Raw genomic sequence first — 19394 nt, 5'->3', positions numbered from 1 at the left:
ATTGCTCTGCAGAATTTTGCAGGTGAAATCTAGTGATTTCAGTAGGAATTAATCGGGAGTTTCATATAAGGGTGAAAATGTTCCCCACACACGTTTTGCTCATGTTAATGTTGGCCATGTGAATTTGCTGCACTGACCAACAGAAAGCTGCTTCGCTTGAAGGTGACTTTGATATAAGCTATGTTTTATACATCGCTACTCTATTGACAATAGACCAATAGTGACTGCACCTTTACAGTAGCTTTGTTGGTGGAACAGACGCAAATTTTATTAATTCACCAATAACTTCTAACCCTTCCCCTGTAGCTCCAGAATCATATTCAAGCCTGTGCATAGTCAAACCCGGAACATCAAGATGTGTTCCGCAATGTTTGAGGTCAATAACATTAAGGTCCTTGCTTGTCTCGTAACTAAATATTGATGCACCAAATTTGAATTTGCAGAAATGCAAATGAGATTCGAGAGCTTTCTCTGGTTACTATATGCTTTCATTGAATGGAAAATAACACCTTGAACCAAATTTGCATAATTTGCCATTTCTCCTTTTTTGTTAAATGATAAATTCCTAATGGCTTTAGAATGGTACGAGGGTGAATAAATGGGAATTTAGATTTTTAAGTGAAGTATTCCATTATTTAAACTTCCACCCTGCAAAAAAGAAAAATACTAAAACTACTTAAACTGTGCATTAAATATCTAAATGATGGATAAAAATGGTAAGATAAGACAAACAAGAAATAATGGATTAATAATAAAAAAAAATTATTTACCATGTTTAATTTTTTTTCTGCTGGAAAATGTCAAAAAAGACTGATTAGGAAATCATTATTAGCAGTGCAGTGGCCAGGACAATCTGGCATCATCACATTGTGAGAAGCTGTACAGCCAGCAGCCTGTCGTGTTCTGCACTCTGTACATAGAGTCTCTTTGTGCTGATCTGCTCAGATTGGAGCAGCCCATTCCCACTGCCAGCACATTCCTGCAGCCCAAACCCGCCTGTGCTGGGGTCAAAGGTTACGGCTGTCCGCTTCAGCGGCACTGAGAGGAGTATCACACTCCTGACCTGCCGCAGAGGAATGTAGAGATAACAGCCAGAAAATCACACAGAGCCTCTACCCTTCATTATATGATACAATTGAGCTGTAATAGCGCTCATTTGAGCTCCCGTATTACTGGAATTATTATGATTGCATTGATTTATAGAGGACTCTCATTTCAGTGGGCAGAGGATCAGGTTGGTGCTTCTGATGGGGTTGTTGTATTGTGATAACTGTCCTCAGGGAGGGGAATCACGGCCGTGGCCTCGTCTGGCGCTCTGCCTTGCTCCCTCTGACATTCCACACCTTTTCTTCTATCATTTATGCCACTTAACATCTCACCTCACTCCGGGCTCCTAAAGACAATTGTGATACTGCGTACTTCATGTCTGACCCAGGTTTACTGCCCAAATTACTGGGAGACCAGAAATATACCTCAGACTCTTGTCACATTAGCCTGACATGACTATTTCAGTTCAGATTGTGCTGATTGAAATGAAGGACATGGCAAAAGGCAATAGTGGAACACACCAGGTGTCCAGGAGTCCCGCTCCTTAATATAACAATCAAACGGCCTGATGAGACAGGACAGTGTGGGAGCAACTGAACACCAGGCACTGATGTTACTGATCCAGCTACAGATCCAGCCACTAAACATGACGCAACACCTCGCACAATAGACATAATCACTCCCAGTTGAAAGCTCCCATTGCTGGCGTTGGTGTTTGACCCCTTTTTCTTCCCACAGACATCTTTTGTTCTTTATGTGACAGATCAACACAAGAGCTATGATATCTCACTGTAGGTTATGGTTAATGTCAGAATGAAACCAAAATAAAAAATAAAATTCCTGGTCTCACTGAAAATTATTCATCTGGTGTATGTTATTCCAAAGATAAAATGTTTGTTTTTATAATCTTTCATCAACATCTGCGAAAAAACTTTTTTCCAGCTAACATCACCAAGCCCTCTTATTTTTCAGACCCCCCCTCCTTTGTCATGCACTGCAAAAATAATTTTCTTCAGTATTTTATTTCAGTACTTTTGCCTTTTTTTTAATAATCAAACTGTCAAGAAACATCTATTTGACTAAATTAAGATACGTTATTAAGATTTATAGTCAGAGAACGTATTTTAAGTTTAAGTATCACACCCAAATGTTGGCATTTTTTGTTGGCAAATTTTTTTTATTTTCTTTTTTCTTGTTTTTCTATTGTTTATCCTTTTTATTATTTAATAATGCTATTGAGACACTACTATACAATAGTGACTGACAATATGGGTAACTGTATGCAATTTTCTTCATCATCATCATCATTATATTTGTCAGCAACCAGGCTTTGTATGCCTTTATTTTAAGAGCAGGGCACCTGTGCGACCCATACTTCCAATTTATTTTCCTTAATTGACTCCCATTAGTTGTTAATTTATGTTTTCCACACTGCCCTGTGAATGATGGCTCAGTGTCCTCAATAAACTTCATAAAGAATAAAACTGTTTAGCTGAAGAACAGAACACATTTAATGTGTAATTCATTCAGAAATCCAGATATTTTCAAAGGGTTCACAAACTTATTCTTGCCACTATGGTACTCTGGGGGAATTCATGTAGTAAACATACAGATGATACCTCGATATTAGCATCAAGGAAGTGATAAAAGATGTATGGTACCTAGGGCTGGGCGATATTTCGATAATTATCACGATAAATTTTCGATATAATGTTTATGCGCCAAAAGCTGAACTAAACAGCGCGACTCATTTGAAGCGCACCACTCGGACGTTTATCTGCTCGTATCAAAGTTCAAACTGCCGCGCGGCGCGAGCTCACTAGAGCAGATGTGTTTACTCAGACATGCGAGCACTAAACAGTGCTGTGAGATCCAGTGTGAAGCGCTTATGGAGATAGAATTGTTGCTTAATTCCAAATAAATAGATTATGATCCACAAATAAATAAAATGAGATTTGCAAATAAAAAACATATTCACGAATATATATTTATGTCACAACCACAAATTTGCCTGGCATTTATTTGTGAATCGCGTCTTGTCCGTAATCTATTTATTTGGAAATAAGCAACAATTCTATCTCCATAAGCGTTTGAATTCAGCGATGAACACAAATGACTCTGTGATTTAAACTAGTTTAAAGCCAAACAGGAGAAACATTGTGTGCAACGAGACAGTCAGAATGCTTTTCAATCTACAAATCGCCATCATTTACCATGGATTTACTGAAGTAACACTCACTGCACCATGGCATTGTGGCAGAAATTTGGGATATTCACAGTGAACTTTATTAAAAGAATAATGGTGTATAATTGTAATATGTATTTGTGATTAAGATATAGCATGTGTGCATTTATACTGAATGTTTTTAGACTACTGTTTTTCATACAAATAGGCTACCTAAAAACCATATAGTTAAATTTTTACCATGGTATTGAGGTGCTGTATGTGTGGTTTTAACTGTGTTTATCATGATTTAAATGTATGCTACTATTGGAGACCAATGCTTAATGTAATAAATAAATAAATAAATAAAAACTTGGTCAGAATAAATTTAACCATATAAAACTGAGGTTGCTACAATTTTTACAGATGTTACTGATTTTGATAATGAACAAAAATGTACCTCTGCATCCTAACTCAAGCTACTATCAAATGTGCATTTCTAAGAGACAAAAAGTGATATTATTATTATTAATATTATCAGGCAACCCAAACCTGTTTCTTGATTCGACACAATATCACTCATTAGAAGATGCCGAAACTAAGAAATTCATTTTTCTATTTAGATATTTATTTTGTTAAGGAAAATTAATGGTCTGGTTTCTACAACTTTCTCTTTGGAGCAAAAATCTGGCTTTAAACTTGAAAGGAATAAAGATTTGACATTCATCGTGATAATTATCGATATCGACTGATATGAAAAAATTATCATGATAATTATCGTGATAAATTTTTTGGCCATATCGCCCAGCCCTCATGGTACCATTTTCACGGTAATGTTTTGAAACACTTTTGGACTTTCATGGGGGATGTTTTCAGTCTTGTGGTGTTTTTTCTGTCTCTCCTCTCTACATTCTTTCCTCTTCCTCTGCTCTCACCCCCTTCAAAAAACCCCTCTGCACATCTTGGTAAGGATTTTTGCGGTCCCTCACTTTACTGAAATGACTCATCCCGAACTAGCTGGCTTGCAACAAGAGCGCAGAACTTTAAGGGCGTTTGGCAACAGGAGCACAGCAGCTCTGAAAATAATACTTTCTGTTCTCTGTTCAACAGTGTCTATTCATTCTTATCTTGTAATCAGTCAATTATTCACTCTCCTTGGTCAGTCTCTACCACACATTAAGCACGGCAGTTCAGTCGAGCTGTTTTTACAATAAGTGGAGCTCTGAGGTTTTTGAGGAACAGGAAGGCACTGTAAATAAAAGGCATTCTTGTGTCCTTTGATTCAGACCACTTTTCTTTAAATTAATTGAATCCAGCGTGCTCTTTGTTATTTCCTTTGGGGTCTTGTGGATTCTGGCTTTCCTGAGAGCTAGTTTGGGTATCGCTTTATCAGGGGTCGCATTGTTAGCTTGATGGTGCCTTAATGTGGTGTTGCTGTGATTACTTGTGTTTAGGTTTGATTTTATTTGGAGCAGAGAAATTATCTCATAAATCAAATAACTTGAGATGGAAACAGTGATGACCTGTCAGTGCTTCTTTTGGTCATGAGATGCCGAGTGGGTCATTATGAAGGAAAGCCAATTCAAACCAAAAAATTAGATGACTTCAGTACACAGTTATCCTGTACTACGTAAGGATCATTATAGCAAAATAAACCCAGACACGGTCGCCAGGACGTGGATAAATAGTAACTAATTAATTTTTTTTATTTTTTTAAGAAATTAAAAGTTTTATTCAGCAAGGACACCGTGAATTTGTAAAATTGGTCTTTGTTATTTCCTTTGGGGTCTTGTGGATTCTGGCTTTCCTGAGAGCTAGTTTGGGTATCGCTTTATCAGGGGTCGCATTGTTAGCTTGATGGTGCCTTAATGTGGTGTTGCTGTGATTACTTGTGTTTAGGTTTGATTTTATTTGGAGCAGAGAAATTATCTCATAAATCAAATAACTTGAGATGGAAACAGTGATGACCTGTCAGTGCTTCTTTTGGTCATGAGATGCCGAGTGGGTCATTATGAAGGAAAGCCAATTCAAACCAAAAAATTAGATGACTTCAGTACACAGTTATCCTGTACTACGTAAGGATCATTATAGCAAAATAAACCCAGACACGGTCGCCAGGACGTGGATAAATAGTAACTAATTTATTTTTTTTATTTTTTTTAAGAAATTAAAAGTTTTATTCAGCAAGGACACCGTGAATTTGTAAAATTGGTAAAAAGTAACGGTTATGACATTTATTATTTCAATTTCAAACAAAAGCTATTCTTGTGAACTTTCTATTCATCAAAGAAAAAAAACACATTTCCACAAAAATATGATAATAAGAAGAAATGTTTCCTGAGCAGCAAATCGGCATGTTAGAATGATTTCTGAAGAATCATGTGACACTGAAGACTGCATCACAGGAATAAATTACATTTTAAAATATATTCAATGTAATATTCAACAAAACTGTTTTTACTGTATTTTTAGTCAAATAAATGCGGCTTTGGTGAGCATTAGAAAGTTCAATGATATGGCAAACATATATAGTAGTGTAATTGTAATTGATTATATTTAATAGTCATGCATCTTCTGGTGCTGCTAAAACAAATGTACCATATATTTTAAATATTATAGAAATAGTTATGCCTTTAAAAACAATTTCATATTGTATGTGCCATGAAATGCACAATACATCTGAATTCATCATGGCCTCAATAGACGATTGAATGTCATGCGATATTTCTTCTTTTCCTAGAATGTTGCTTTCTGTCTCCCACACACACATATGTATAAAGACACTGAACAAATGAATTCAGATACACTCACTGGACACGCAGTCTCGCTCCCTGCTGAATAGAGTCATGCTTTACAAATTGTTTAGCTGTAAAATAGCCTCATTGTTCTGAGTGGTGGGGTCAGGGCTGGACAGCTCCAATTTGTTCTCAGCACGTCAGAGCTCCAATGCACTTAAGGTCAGCTACTCTGTTCTACTGCTTTCACTGCTCTACCAGGCTCCACGATCATACTTGTTAAATAGCCTTTTGCACTAATGGTGGTGAAAAAGAAAGAAAGCTGGTGTCCTCATGACAGAAGCTGGACTAATGGACCATGCACAGATCTTATCCCAAAATGCATGTGTATGACATTTCACCCAACATAGTCCTTCACTAAAACATTGCGTGCATCAGGTCCCCACAGTTACCAGTTGATTATGTTTATCCCTTTCTGAAAAGACCAGGGTAATTGGCTCCCAGCATGTGTTGTGTTTTGCATGCTGTGTTTTTGGTGTCCACACAGGATATCTTACCTAGTTTAATGACAACTTGAATTACCATTCCTGACTTATTTTGCTTTAATAGAAACAAGACACTCACTTAGGAAAAAAATTTAGGTCATAACCTGGTTTGTATTAACTTGATGTTGAAAAGTAAATATTTACAAAATATAGCCTAATCTATGGGAGTTTGCCAAAAGATCTATTGGCGAGTTATTACATTTTGAATAAAGTTTATGGAAGCAAACAGTCCCTTTTAGGAATAATGTGTGCCAATTAATTGTTTGCAATAAGAACGGAACATGTATAGCAATGCTTCTCAACTTTTTGGACTCCAAGGCCCCCTTTGTCCAAGACATTCAAAGGCCCTGCTATCTAAGCTGATATGTACTTTATAATAAAAAGTCAATGGCTACTGTTAAAGGGGTCATATGATGTTGCTAAAAAGAACATTATTTTGTTTATTTGGTGTAATGAAATGTGTTTATGCGGTTTAAGGTTAAAAAAACACTATTTTCCACATACTTCCACATCGATTTTTACAAAGCTCATCGGTCTTGAAAGCGAGGTGTGCTCTGATTGGCCAGCTATCCAGTGCGTTGTGATTGGCCGAATACCTCAAGCGTGTGACGGAAATGTTACGCCCCTTACCATACTGTGATGCTGTCTCCCGGCACGACCAGACAAAACCAATAAAACCCATTATAAACGAGGCATTTGTTGCATCCAGTGGGGACATAATTACGGAATATAATGACTTATACTGTCTTTTTACACGCTGCGGTGGATCGCACCCCATAAACATAAAACCATGTCTGCATTTGTGATCGGAGAAATGACAAACAACAAGCGTTACTCTACACTGCTCAAAACTCGCGTTTGAATCATCAGTGGCAAATCCTTTAAATTCAAACGTACTTACAGTCTGTGAGTCAGAACAGCCGGCATTGTTGTCAACTCTACCAGGATCAGGAAACAGTCCTCCATAAAATGTGCTGCACACATCTGAATATTTGGGTTGAACTGTTCTGGAACAGTGTTGTAAATACAAATGAACTGATAACTGATTTCTAGTCGTGTCCTTCCAAAAGAGCCGGCGGCTTGAGTTTTTTTGGGGGGGGGATTGCGGCAGCCTCATGTGACGACCCCGGGCTGGACTCCGCTTCTTTCACGGTGAAAGCCGATCCGGCGATCCACAGCGCAAAGTTGATGTATTTCCTCAGCGACCAGCATGGATCAGCTTCAGGCATGACGAAGCAGATATCATCCTTTTTTAAAAGGCCAAACAAAGTAGTTTCGCTTTCACAACGAAACACACGGTAACAATAATACTACAGTGAGAATCAAAGTTACGCCTTCTTTCTTTGCGTAAACATTTGGGCGGTGTTATGCAAATCTTCCCACATCGTGACATAGATGTGTGAGAACGAGTCGTTTTAGATAGGCGTGGTTGACTCTTAACTTTTATAAAGAATATCTCTTTGGATTTGAGACTTTAGTCTTTCCAACTTTACAGATCTTCTTTATGCACCAAGAGCTTGTAACACTCCAAAGAGAAAGGAAAAATTTAAATCGGATCATATGACCTCTTTAACTGTTTGGTTACCAGCATTCTTCAAAATATCATCATCAGTTTTGTTGAGGAAAAGCTTGGCTATGCTGGTTCACCAGTAAGACTTGCACCAGACCAGCTTAAACCAGCATGGGCCAACATTGGTAGACACATAAAAAATCTGGCACTTGTATTTAAATAAAACAACCATATTGAAGATCCAACTTGTGTTCTGTTGGGAATGGGTGGTTGTGTCCTTTTTGTCTTTTTCAGTTAGAAATCTACAGAAAAACCACAGTCAGAGTCAGGATTCTGGACCAGTGTCATTGTAGGGCCAAATGAAGTGTTATTAGCAGCAGACATCAGGCAGTGCTGTATGGAGGTTGTTTGATCAGTGTTTACACATATGTTCCACACATGCATTTCATGTTTCTGTATAAATACAGTCTCTTGTGTAAAACAGTTTAATGTATTCCAGCAAGTCTTGGTGGAATCTAGTTTGGGAGTCAAAGCTCCAGACAGTGACCTATGACTGTGTCCATCATTGCTGTATGTGTTCAGGGATCCGCTATGGTTGTTATCATGGCTCAAGGACTGTTTTCTTTTATGATTTCATTCAGGAGTGCGTGATTGTGATCCATAGAGAATGAGTGGTGGTGCTGGCTTTTATTCGTGGTGTTTTTTTGAGTGTCAGATTTGAGGTGGAGGTGAGAGGAGGGGTGTCAGATCGAGAAAGGGGTCTGGGATTGTGTTCCCTTGCTCGAAACAACACAACCTGTGTGTAATTATATCCATGCTGATTGTGTGTTGAGGAAGTGTGATCCCTAGATCGGGGCTCAGGGTTTTTTGCGTGGGATGGGGGAAGGATGTGGATGAGGAAACTTCCTCCTCTGTGTGTGTCTGCAGCTGTGCGACGTTGATTACAGGAACATCTGGGTCGTCGGTTCCAGGAAATCTCACAACAAGATCTGTGGGAGGCCAGACATGATGCTATGTGTATGGGTTGATATTAATTGAAAGGACCTGATTCTGGTAATGCCACCACATACAGACTGTACAGAATGTACATTATAGTACACAATTTATATTGAATGCTGCTCTCCTGGTGTTCCCACCAGTCTTCTTTACTAGCTTAACCCATATGAACCATCTCCACTTGAAGACCACACTAGTTGAGAAGTTCTGAAGTTCTGTTATTTCAACATAGCAAAATACATTGAGAGCGGTGGACTGCACAATGCAAAATTAAAACAATGTTGAGTACAGTCTTTATCACATGTGAATGACACCATTGTAGTAAAAGACAGGTTATTCCTTAAAGGGATAGTTCACCCAAAAAATTAAAATTCTGTCATCATTTACTCACCCTCATGCTCTTCCAAATCTCTTTGAGTTTCTTTCTTCTGTTGAGCACAAAAGAAGATATTTTGAGAAATGAGGGTAAAACAGATCACAGTAGATATTGACTTCCATGGAATGACTTCCAAGTCAATGGCTTCCGTCAAGTGTTTGGTTACCCACATTCTTTGTGTAAATCAAAATCATATGTTGTGTTTAGCAGAAGAAAGAAACTCAAACAGGTTTAGAACAACATTAGGGTGAGTAAATGATGACAGAATTTTTGGGTGAACTCTTGTTAAATTAGTTTACATTAATTATGTGTAAAACTTGTTAAATTAGTGTCAAACTACTCAAACTACTGCTTTACATGTCCAGTGCTGTTTAGTATAAATGTTATTTTACATTTAAGTTTGAGGTTTCTTTTCAATGAGTCAGCGTCAGTGAGTAAAGGGTTAAGCCTTCATGTCTCCTGTCTCTGAGACAGAAAGAGAGTGAGGGTGTGGCCTGCTCTTTGGCCAAGAGCCACTCTTTCTCCCTCCTCCTCTCTCTCTCTCTCTCTCTCTCTCTCTCTGTCCATGCACGTCAGTCTGTCTGGAATAGCCCGAGCAGCAGCAGTAACAGGAAATCAGAGCGCTGTGGTTTCAGCACAATGGCAGAGCTCCACAGCTCAGCTCCCTGTAGCCTGTAGCCTGCTGAGAACACTGGAGTCGTGCTCTTCTCACCACCTGGAGAGAGTTACCCATCAGTTTACCTAAACCTACCCTCTTCCCTCTCTCTCCTTGTCTTTCTTCTTTGGTGCCTTGCAGGTGTTCCTGAAAGAAGCTTTGGAGCAGAGGCTGGAGAAGCAAAGAGAGGAGGTGCGCACAGTGGCTGGTATGGTGATCCGGGCCCACATACTAAGTTATGTGGCAAGGTTAGTGCAGATTTGTGTGTGTTTGTGTGTAAACACCCTCTGTTGAATTGGGTTGGGTGAGTTACCAAAGACTGTCGTTGTGACTTTAGTTGCTTTTTATTGAGTTGAGTGGATGGATTGCCTTAATCGAGCATGTGAATGAGATGGAAGTTTGCATCACAGAATGATTTACCAGGGCTGCGTGAAGCAGTGAATTGAGAGCAATGCAAAGTGGATTAGATTCATTATGAAAGTGCAGGGAAACAAATGAGGGATACACAATGAAAAGTCATAAAGAGTCTTTTCACTGCAAATACTGAATATTTTGCACTACATGCAAATACTGAATATTTTGCACTACATGCACAAGCTGAATTAATTTACATGCTGTTTTTTTTTTATAAATCAGGGATTTTTTTTGCCAGTTTTGAGGGATCTTGGCATAATCAGGGGTTTTATGTTGGTTTACATGTAACTTTGAGTTTCAGAAGTTTTTTTAAACTAGCTACACTGCTAGAAGAAAATTGCTTAAACTGTGCTGGTTTAGTTTGAGTATTGAGTTTTGCTGGTTTTTAAGGGGTTTTGTGAAATTGTCTACTAATCAGGCTGTGAGAACATCTGGCTGACCAACTAAAGATCATCTGGGAAAGGCTTGGAGACCAGCTTAAACTAGATAAGGCCAGCAAACCAGTTTATGATGTTTTCAGCAGGTTGCTTTGATACCACTGTAAATCAAAAACGACAAACGTCAAAATATCAACATCTGTTTTGTGTGAAGGGTCTGCTGAGACACTATGTTGGTTCCTGGCTGTTTAGTATTCATTTGCACCTCAGTCCTGATGTTATTTATGGGGTTGATGAAGTGTCTGTTTTACCTTCATTTTGTATAAAGGTCAGCATCCACAAATTCACATACATATAGACTCTTTCTGTCCAGCATTACAGGTCAGATGTGAAATTTAAGTGGCCTGGTATAAATGTATGAGAACTGTGGCACAGCTGCTCACTCAGATCAAATGACTTTTATTATCACAGACACCAACTAGCCAGAGTATTTTATATTATTGACCCTATTTCATATTTGTCACACTGATTGCTTTTTAAATGAGCTACTGGTGTGTTAATGACAGAGTTGTTTATTGAGTAATTGCTGTAATATACTCACAATTACTGTAATATCCCTGTCAAAGAATCATTATTGAAAAGCCTCAAGGGCTCACTCTCTAATGTTGTAACTCTCCCTCTCAGAAAAAACTATAAAAAAGTCCGGATCAGCACCATCACTATCCAAAAGAACTACCGCGCTCACTTCTGGAGACAAGCTTTCCTGCGTTTCCGCTCTGCTGCCGTGGTCCTCCAGAAACACATCCGCGGACAGATCGCTCGACAACTCTACCGGCAGCTCTTGGAGGAAAAACGGAGTAGAGAAGAGGAGGAGAGAATCAGAAGAGTGGAAAAAGAGAGGAGACGACAAGAGGAGCTGAGGAGGCTTGAAGAAGAGAGACTAAGACAAGAGGAAGAAAGAAAGAGGGAAGAGGAGGAGAGACAGAGGCTTCAAGAAGAGGAACGGAGAAGGAAAGAAGAGGAAGAGAAGGCTTTACGGATACAGCAGGAAGAGGAAGAGTCAAACAGGAGGCAGGAAGAGCTGAAGAACAAACAGATACTGGAGGATAGAGAGGCAGGGCACAGCAGGTAAAACACAATCCGGGCAAATGTTTGAGTTTTAATTTAGGTCATCCAAAATCTGTGTTGGCTGCTGGACTGTGCTTAATCCCTGTCTAAAAGGATTCCTTCCTGTTTTGCCTCATATTAGGAGTCTAGTGGAGAAAAATCATCACAACCACAAGGTATTATTTCTATTGGACATTTGATTTTATATTCCTGAGAGATTTTAAATCGGGAAATGATATATCTCTTGTATTGTCCTAATTTCTGTCTTCACTTACAAAAGGTCATAGTATAATAGTCATAGTGCATTGGTAAGTACAATCGTAATGCCATGGTACTGAGCTATATGGGCTATAAAGCCTCTTGAAAAGCCTAATGAGTTTGTAAAAGTAGTTTAGAAAAACTGCTTCACTGAATATTTATATTATTAAAACCAATTATTATATTATATTATATTATATTACAGTATATTATTTAATAACTTATTATATGGTGTGGAAATGTAGACACATGCAGAGAAAAAAAAAAGATATTTGATATCATAGAGACATCGGTGTCAGTAAGCCTCTCAGAATTTGGATAATATGGTCTTTTCAGGATATGGTGAGGTTAGTTCAGGTTGTAAAATGTCATGTGGTGCAACTCCCCAAAAACGTAATACTTTTATTTACATTTACATTTATTCATTTTTAAATGTAATTTATATATTATATATATTACTATTATACATAAATTTATCCATTTATGAATTAATAATAAATTACTTAAATTAAGACTTCATAAGTTGTTTTTTTTTTGTAACTTTCTTTTTATTTTTTATCTTTTAGAAAAAAAACATACAATCACATCTAAACAACAGAACAGTTAGTTGGTCACCTATAGATTCTTACAAAAAACATATTGATGGAAGTATATCTCAGATGATACAGCAGACAATAGCCATGTCAAAGAATCATAAACACAATCCATTTTTCCCAATACTGTAAGTATTTATCCATCCTTAAGTTTAATGCGAACGTCATCCTCCCCATGTTTTGGACACTGTTCACAATGTCCAACCATTCAGTCTTTGTTGGAGGTTCTAATTGTAGCCACTTTCTTGTTACAGCTTTCTTACTGGCTGCTAATAATATCTTTAAAAGGTATTTATCTTTCTTCTTCAAATGAGCTGCTAAATTGCCCAGATAAATTGTAGAAAAAGAACAATCAATTCCCTCACCGAAAATGATATGTATTACTTGTATTACCTCCTGCCAATATGACTGAATGGCTGGGCAGCTCCAGAATACATGAAAATGATCTGCCAACTGTTCCCCACATTTCCTCCAACACAGACCACTTCCATTCTCGCCAATCTGAATAGATTTTAACTTGGAGGTTGCAAAGTATCTAATAATATTTCGTCAGCAGAATTCTCTCCACATACCCGAGCTGGTAGAAGTGCATGTTAAAGCATTGTGCTTTTTGATTGGAATGTTAAAAATTCTGAATTGACAGAATGAACTGTGTATTATTGATGTGCGTCCTCACTATCGCTCCCCTTTATTCCAGAAGGACGTGTCCCACAGCCTGTGCCAGTACTCGTCTGAAGAGGAGAGTCGTCAGATGGAGGAGATCCTGCGGCTGGAGCGAGAGATTGAACGGCTGCAGAGACAGAGAGACGAAGGGGTGTCCTTGCTGAACGGTAGCTCCAGAGACGAAGTACGGCAGAAGAGGGACGCCGAGATCTACCGCCTGGAGAAAGAGGCTTCACGTGTGGCTACTGAGTTCCTGGAGATGCTGGACTTTGGAGGATTGGAGCAGTCGCTCTCCAGCGAGGAGAACCTTCATGACCCGTCAGAGACCACCGCACCTCTGGCCGAGGAGGAGGTGGATGAAGGCTTCCACGCGGACGACGAGTGTATCCCACTCCGTGACTTTCCTCTCCCAGCTGCCGTGCCCATGGACAAAGAGATTCTCTCCAGTCTTCCGCCTCCACCGCTCGCCTTTGCTGAAGGTCTGGTGGCCACGTCCTCACCTGCACGGATGGAGAGGCCAAAATCCAATTCCTCCATCAAACAAAACAGACTTTCAGACATTCCCCCCCCTCCAAATATAGCTCCACCCCCTCCTCCGCCTTCACTGCCATCAACCACAGGAGATTATGGAGTGGTGTATAAAAACGCTAGGAAGACGATAACAGAGATTGTACTGCCAGTGGAGGAAACCAGCTTCAGTATTCTGCCTGACACAGAGTCAGACTATGACCAAGAGGAGTTTGAGGAGGCGCTGGGGAGTTGTGGGGATGCAGGAAGTACTAATGACGGACACCTCACTGATGAGGAAGTGCTACATAGATCTTCCTGTACCTACAACAGCACAGACTCCTTTAGAGGAAGTTCTGACTCAGTGAGTTCACTATTTTCACACTTTGACAGTGCATTCACACTGAGAGTGACTATATTTCACTATATATAAGTATATTTCAGAACTATATTTAAAGTGCTTTTGTGAACGAATGCGAAGTTTCAGGTGAATGCAATAGTTTTGCAAGAGAATGCAAAGGTTTGTGAGCAAAAGCATTGAAACGTATTTTTCCCATCCCATCTAATTTTTTTAATCCATAAAATGGAAACCTACACTGTAAAAAAAAATGGCTGTATTTATGGTAAAAAAAATGGCAGCCTTGATTGCCAGAAATGTGATGGCATGAGATGGAATTGTATATTTTATATGCAATAGACAAAACACACACACACAAAACACCATCAGGGTAACACATGATACTAAAATAATTAATTATATAAAATATAATCATATGTGAGGTCACACAGGGACTTCTGGGCATGTCCTTTTACGGTTTCTCATAATAAATTATATGGTATTTATACATTTTATTTGGGAAAAAATGCAGTAAAATTACATATAATGTATAATGCTAAACCATTTATGTTTTTTACCATATATGTCAAGGTAACAGTCTTTTACTTTAGCTTTTTTACTTTTAGCATTTTCTCTGTAAAACGTTTATTACAGTGTATGTATTATGCATAACAACTGGATCATTGCTCACAGTTGGTCAAGAAATTGTCTTGAAATTTGATTTTGAGTTTTCCACTTTGTTGCAATCCCACTCAGGGCTCTCAAAATGTCAAAATGCCTGGTAGCCCTTCAGGTAGGCACTCTTAAGATTTTGGTTACGGCGGTACACAAAGTAGCGCTGCGCTCATAAATGCTACTTTATCAGGCGTTACAGGAAAAATGTAATGAAAATGCCATCAAAACTTTTCTGAAGACAGCCTATAATATTTAGGCCTATTCAATGAAATCAGCCTTTTGAAGTTCAGTCGCCATATTAATCCGTATAGCAATTCTTGTCTTTCCCTCCTTAAATTTAAGACCCCTTGAAATTATAATAAAGACTTTTCTTATACTATTTAAGGTATTTAAGACTTTAATGGCCTTAAGTTTGATACAACTAAACTGAAGACTTTGTAAGGACTCGCGGGAACCCTGTATTTATGATAGGGTGGTGATGCATTTGGTAGACCGACTGGAAAGCACAATAGCCCCGGGATGTCGGGCTAGTGATTTTGCGAGCCCTGCCACTGCTTGGATTACCGTAGCAGCAGATTTTAAAGACAACATCTCAGCATGTTCATCTCAGTGTCCCTCAAAGGGACTGCTGCTCAAAAATATTGATCTTAACAAATATGGGTAACTAGTTGACCTACAAACCTGTCCGTTGTTGCTTGTAGTGTTTCTACACAATTGCTGTATCAGCTGGTAGATCATGTGAGTTTCACTGTCTGTACGTCCATTAGTAGTCACTAAGGATTTGCATAAAGTTGAGGTCTGCTAATCTTTGTGGCATCTCCAACGGTCACTTTCACTCATATCGCCTTTCATTTAAAATGAGTGACTTCCAGCTGCTTTGTCACTGCAAAGTGTGAACGCCTCATAAGGCATTTGGCATGAAAGGAATATGCATTTCATCACATTTATACAGTTCAGTGTCAGGATAGTGAGATCCGGTATTGCCTGAAGCAAAACAAAAACACTCAGCACTTTGTCCTAATTCTTTCAAGACCTTTAAACTTGGCATAATACCGTAATGAATGCACTTTCAAATGCTTTATTGCTTTGGATTTCTTGTAGCTACTCATGTTTTATTTGCTAAAGCAGCATGAGGGGGGATCAGGTGAATATGATTTGATATACGTATATTGAGTCTTTGTCCCTCGGGGTATTCCCAGACTGTGCAGCGATTAGCCAATGCTTGTCACACCTGCTCCAAACACAATCCTGCAACAGCTTGATTGTTGACTCTTGGAGAATATTTGAACTCAAGAGACCTGATTCGGGTTATGTTTGGGTGTAATGTGAAACTTGACATGACAGTTAACAATGGCAGGACATTTACTGATGTCATGCTCTTTTTGTTTGGATTAACTAGTAGGATTAGACCGTGAAATGCAGATGTCCTACCGCAGCAAACACAAAATGCTCCAGAGTGTATGGTTACAGTGTAAAGAAGAGCTGTTTTAGTAAAAACATACACTGGCATTCAAACGTTTGGGGTCAGTAAGACTTTTAAAATGTTTTAAAAGAAGTCTCTTATGCTCACCAAGGCTGCATTTATTTGAGCAAATATACAGTGCTAACAGTAATATTGGGAAATATTATTACTATTTAAAATAGTAATAGTTTTCGGTTTTAGTATAATTAAAATGTAATTTTTTCCTGTGATGCGCAGCTGAATTTTCAGCATCATAACTCCAGTCTTCAGTGTCACATGATCCTTCAGAAATCATTCTAATATGCTGATTTGCTGCTTAAACATGCTTTCCACAAAAATATGAAGCAGCTTAACTGTTTTTAACACTATCAACGTTAAAAACATTTGTGCTGCTTAATATTTTTGTGGAAATTGTTTAGGATTCTTTGATGAATAGAAAGTTGAAAAGAACAGCATTTATTTGACAGAAATATTTTGTACCAATGTCGAAGTCTTTACTGCACTTTTTATCAATTTAATTAATCCTTGCTGAATAAAGTATTAATTTCTTTAAAAAATAAAAACTACAAACAGTGAATGAACAGTAGTATAGTACATTCAAAAGCCTTTTATTGACATTCACACTCCTTTTCTCCCCACAGTTCATTGACAGCAATGATGAGAATGATGGATATGTGGATACAGACGAGGAGGTGTCCAATGGTAGAGTGCATTTGCTAAACGGAAGTGGACCTCCTTATTTCCACAGCTACCTGTATATGAAAAGTGAGTGTTTCCTACCATTTACTTCCTTATTGTTTAGTTTATTCCTATATCACTAGATGATATTGCTCAAACTGAACATATCAATGGATAGAATGAGGTAAAAGATTAATATTTCATTGCACCGTGTCTTATCTTTCTTCTTTAAGGTGGACTGATGATCCCGTGGCGCAGGCGCTGGTGTGTTTTGAAAGACGAGACTTTCATGTGGTTCAGGGCAAAGCAGGATTCTCTCAAGTCAGGCTGGCTGTACAAGAAAGGTGGAGGAATGTCCACTCTGTCCCGCAGAAACTGGAAGATGCGCTGGTTCGTCCTTCGAGACTCTAAACTCATGTATTTTGAGAACGACAGTGAGGAGAAACTGAAGGGAACCATTGACATTCGAGCTACCAAGTAAGAACTCAGTGCCCAGATGTTGGTTTCACTGTAAATGACAATACATAGCTGCTGCTGCAACTGGCTGTCTGCCTCATGTTTACAAGCAAAACACCAATTGATGGAGTCCAGTTGGAGCGGTTTCCATTCTTACTGTTGCATTTCTAAGTTTTAATGATCTGTGGTGTTTCCCATAGGGAGATTTTAGACAACCATGAGAAGGAGAATGCACTGAATATTGTGACCGAGGACAGGACTTACCAGATCTATGCAGAATCTCCTGAGGATGCTAGGTACAGTTAAAATGTGTATTTATTTTATTCCAATGTGCCTGATCAATAGAGTTTATTCATTGTGTGTAAATTTAATATTCATCTGTTGTGCCCCCTAGTGTTGTAATATAACGCAACTCATGTCATATTGACTAATACCTGTCATGCTTGTGTTGCAGTGGCTGGTTCAATGTGCTGAGCCACGTCCACAGTGCCACTCCAGAACAGCTTGTGCAGATGCAGCATGAACAGGCCAACCCCAAGAACGCAGTCGTGAGTGTTCAACTCTTGCAGAAGTTAGCAAACATCTGAAATCACTTTCAACACCTTTAAGTGTTGTAAAAGTGACATGTACATTTGATTTTTACATGATGTTTCATCCTCAGGGAACACTGGATGTTGGGCTTATCGACTCTGTATGTGCCTCTGACAGTCCGGACAGGTAATGTATGATATCATGAGTGTTGAGCTTAACATTATAACATTGTATGCGTTTAATTTATTCATTTGAAATTTAATGTATAATTTTTTTTTTAAGTATTCATGATATAATGGTCGTACAGTGCTGTACTCATAAGATTTATTTTCCTCAGGCCAAACTCATTCGTTATAATCACTGCTAATCGTGTGATTCATTGCAACACTGACACGCCAGAGGAAATGCACCACTGGATCGGCCTTCTGCAGAAGCCTAAAGGAGACTCAAGAATAGACGGCCAGGAGTTCATAGTGAGAGGTGAGTCAGACCGGTCTGTACAGGATACAGAGATTTACCAGCACTGTACTTGCAACATCACTGAGGTCATAACGAATCATTGTATAAAAATGGGTGCCATTTGTGTCCTTCATACACCACTGCGGTTTTTTAAAAGAAATATTTTTACTCAGCAAGGATGCATTAAATTGATCAAAGGTGACAGGAAAGATGTCAGGGTGTCCGCGGGTCCTTAAAAAGTCTTAAATAACGTTTTCCTAATATAAGGCCTTAAAAAGTCTTAAATTCGGATTCGATGGGTCTTAAATATTTTTGGTCTCATTACCGCTAAAATATCTTCAGTCTGACGGACCTAATGACTTTACAATCATTGGACAGATCGAAGATTTTTTCTTCCCCGCAGTAAGTTACTGCTTCATCAGAGAGAATTGCAGTAAGTTAGCAGAATACAGAACACAAGCTCGCGCTGAGGCTCACTCTGTTTGTCTCGGAACAAATGAGCGTGACAGCACACATAAACGCAGAAGAAACACACTGAGGTAAAAATTCAAAATGTTTAGTTTATTCATAACATGATATAGTTAAATAACACCATGACAAGTGAGCTATTTTACTCAATATTCTCACAGCGCAAAAAAACAAACATTCAAAACAGAGTGCACGCATTACGTGAAGTCTAGTGCGCTCTGCCTGATCACTGCATGATTCAGTCTATTAAAATACATTCAGAATGATCACAAATTCAAGACATGGGGCAGAAAATGTGTATATTTATACTCCAGTTCACACGGAAGAGTGCCTTTTTTTTCTCCAAAAATTACTATATACAAATGTGATATTGATTTTTTT

At 38.6% G+C, this 19394-nt stretch overlaps 1 protein-coding gene across 1 annotated transcript in view; it reads left to right on the top strand.

Annotated features, from left to right (window-relative positions):
* LOC107593007 (unconventional myosin-X-like) overlaps positions 1-19394 on the top strand; it is a 68218-nt gene that overhangs the window by 37846 nt on the left and 10978 nt on the right. The window contains exons 20-29 of the mRNA XM_016282591.1: positions 10119-10276; positions 11504-11947; positions 12069-12102; positions 13475-14311; positions 17063-17186; positions 17333-17576; positions 17756-17851; positions 18010-18103; positions 18217-18272; positions 18424-18566. Of these exons, the coding sequence (XP_016138077.1) occupies positions 10119-10276; positions 11504-11947; positions 12069-12102; positions 13475-14311; positions 17063-17186; positions 17333-17576; positions 17756-17851; positions 18010-18103; positions 18217-18272; positions 18424-18566 (2230 nt within the window). The remainder of the gene's footprint in view (positions 1-10118; positions 10277-11503; positions 11948-12068; positions 12103-13474; positions 14312-17062; positions 17187-17332; positions 17577-17755; positions 17852-18009; positions 18104-18216; positions 18273-18423; positions 18567-19394) is intronic.

Source organism: Sinocyclocheilus grahami, unplaced genomic scaffold, assembly GCF_001515645.1.
Source record: "Sinocyclocheilus grahami isolate Dianchi unplaced genomic scaffold, SAMN03320097.WGS_v1.1 scaffold162.1, whole genome shotgun sequence".
Taxonomy (NCBI): domain Eukaryota; kingdom Metazoa; phylum Chordata; class Actinopteri; order Cypriniformes; family Cyprinidae; genus Sinocyclocheilus; species Sinocyclocheilus grahami.
Note: the sequence above shows the minus strand (reverse complement) of the source record. Positions and strands in the feature narration are given on the sequence as shown.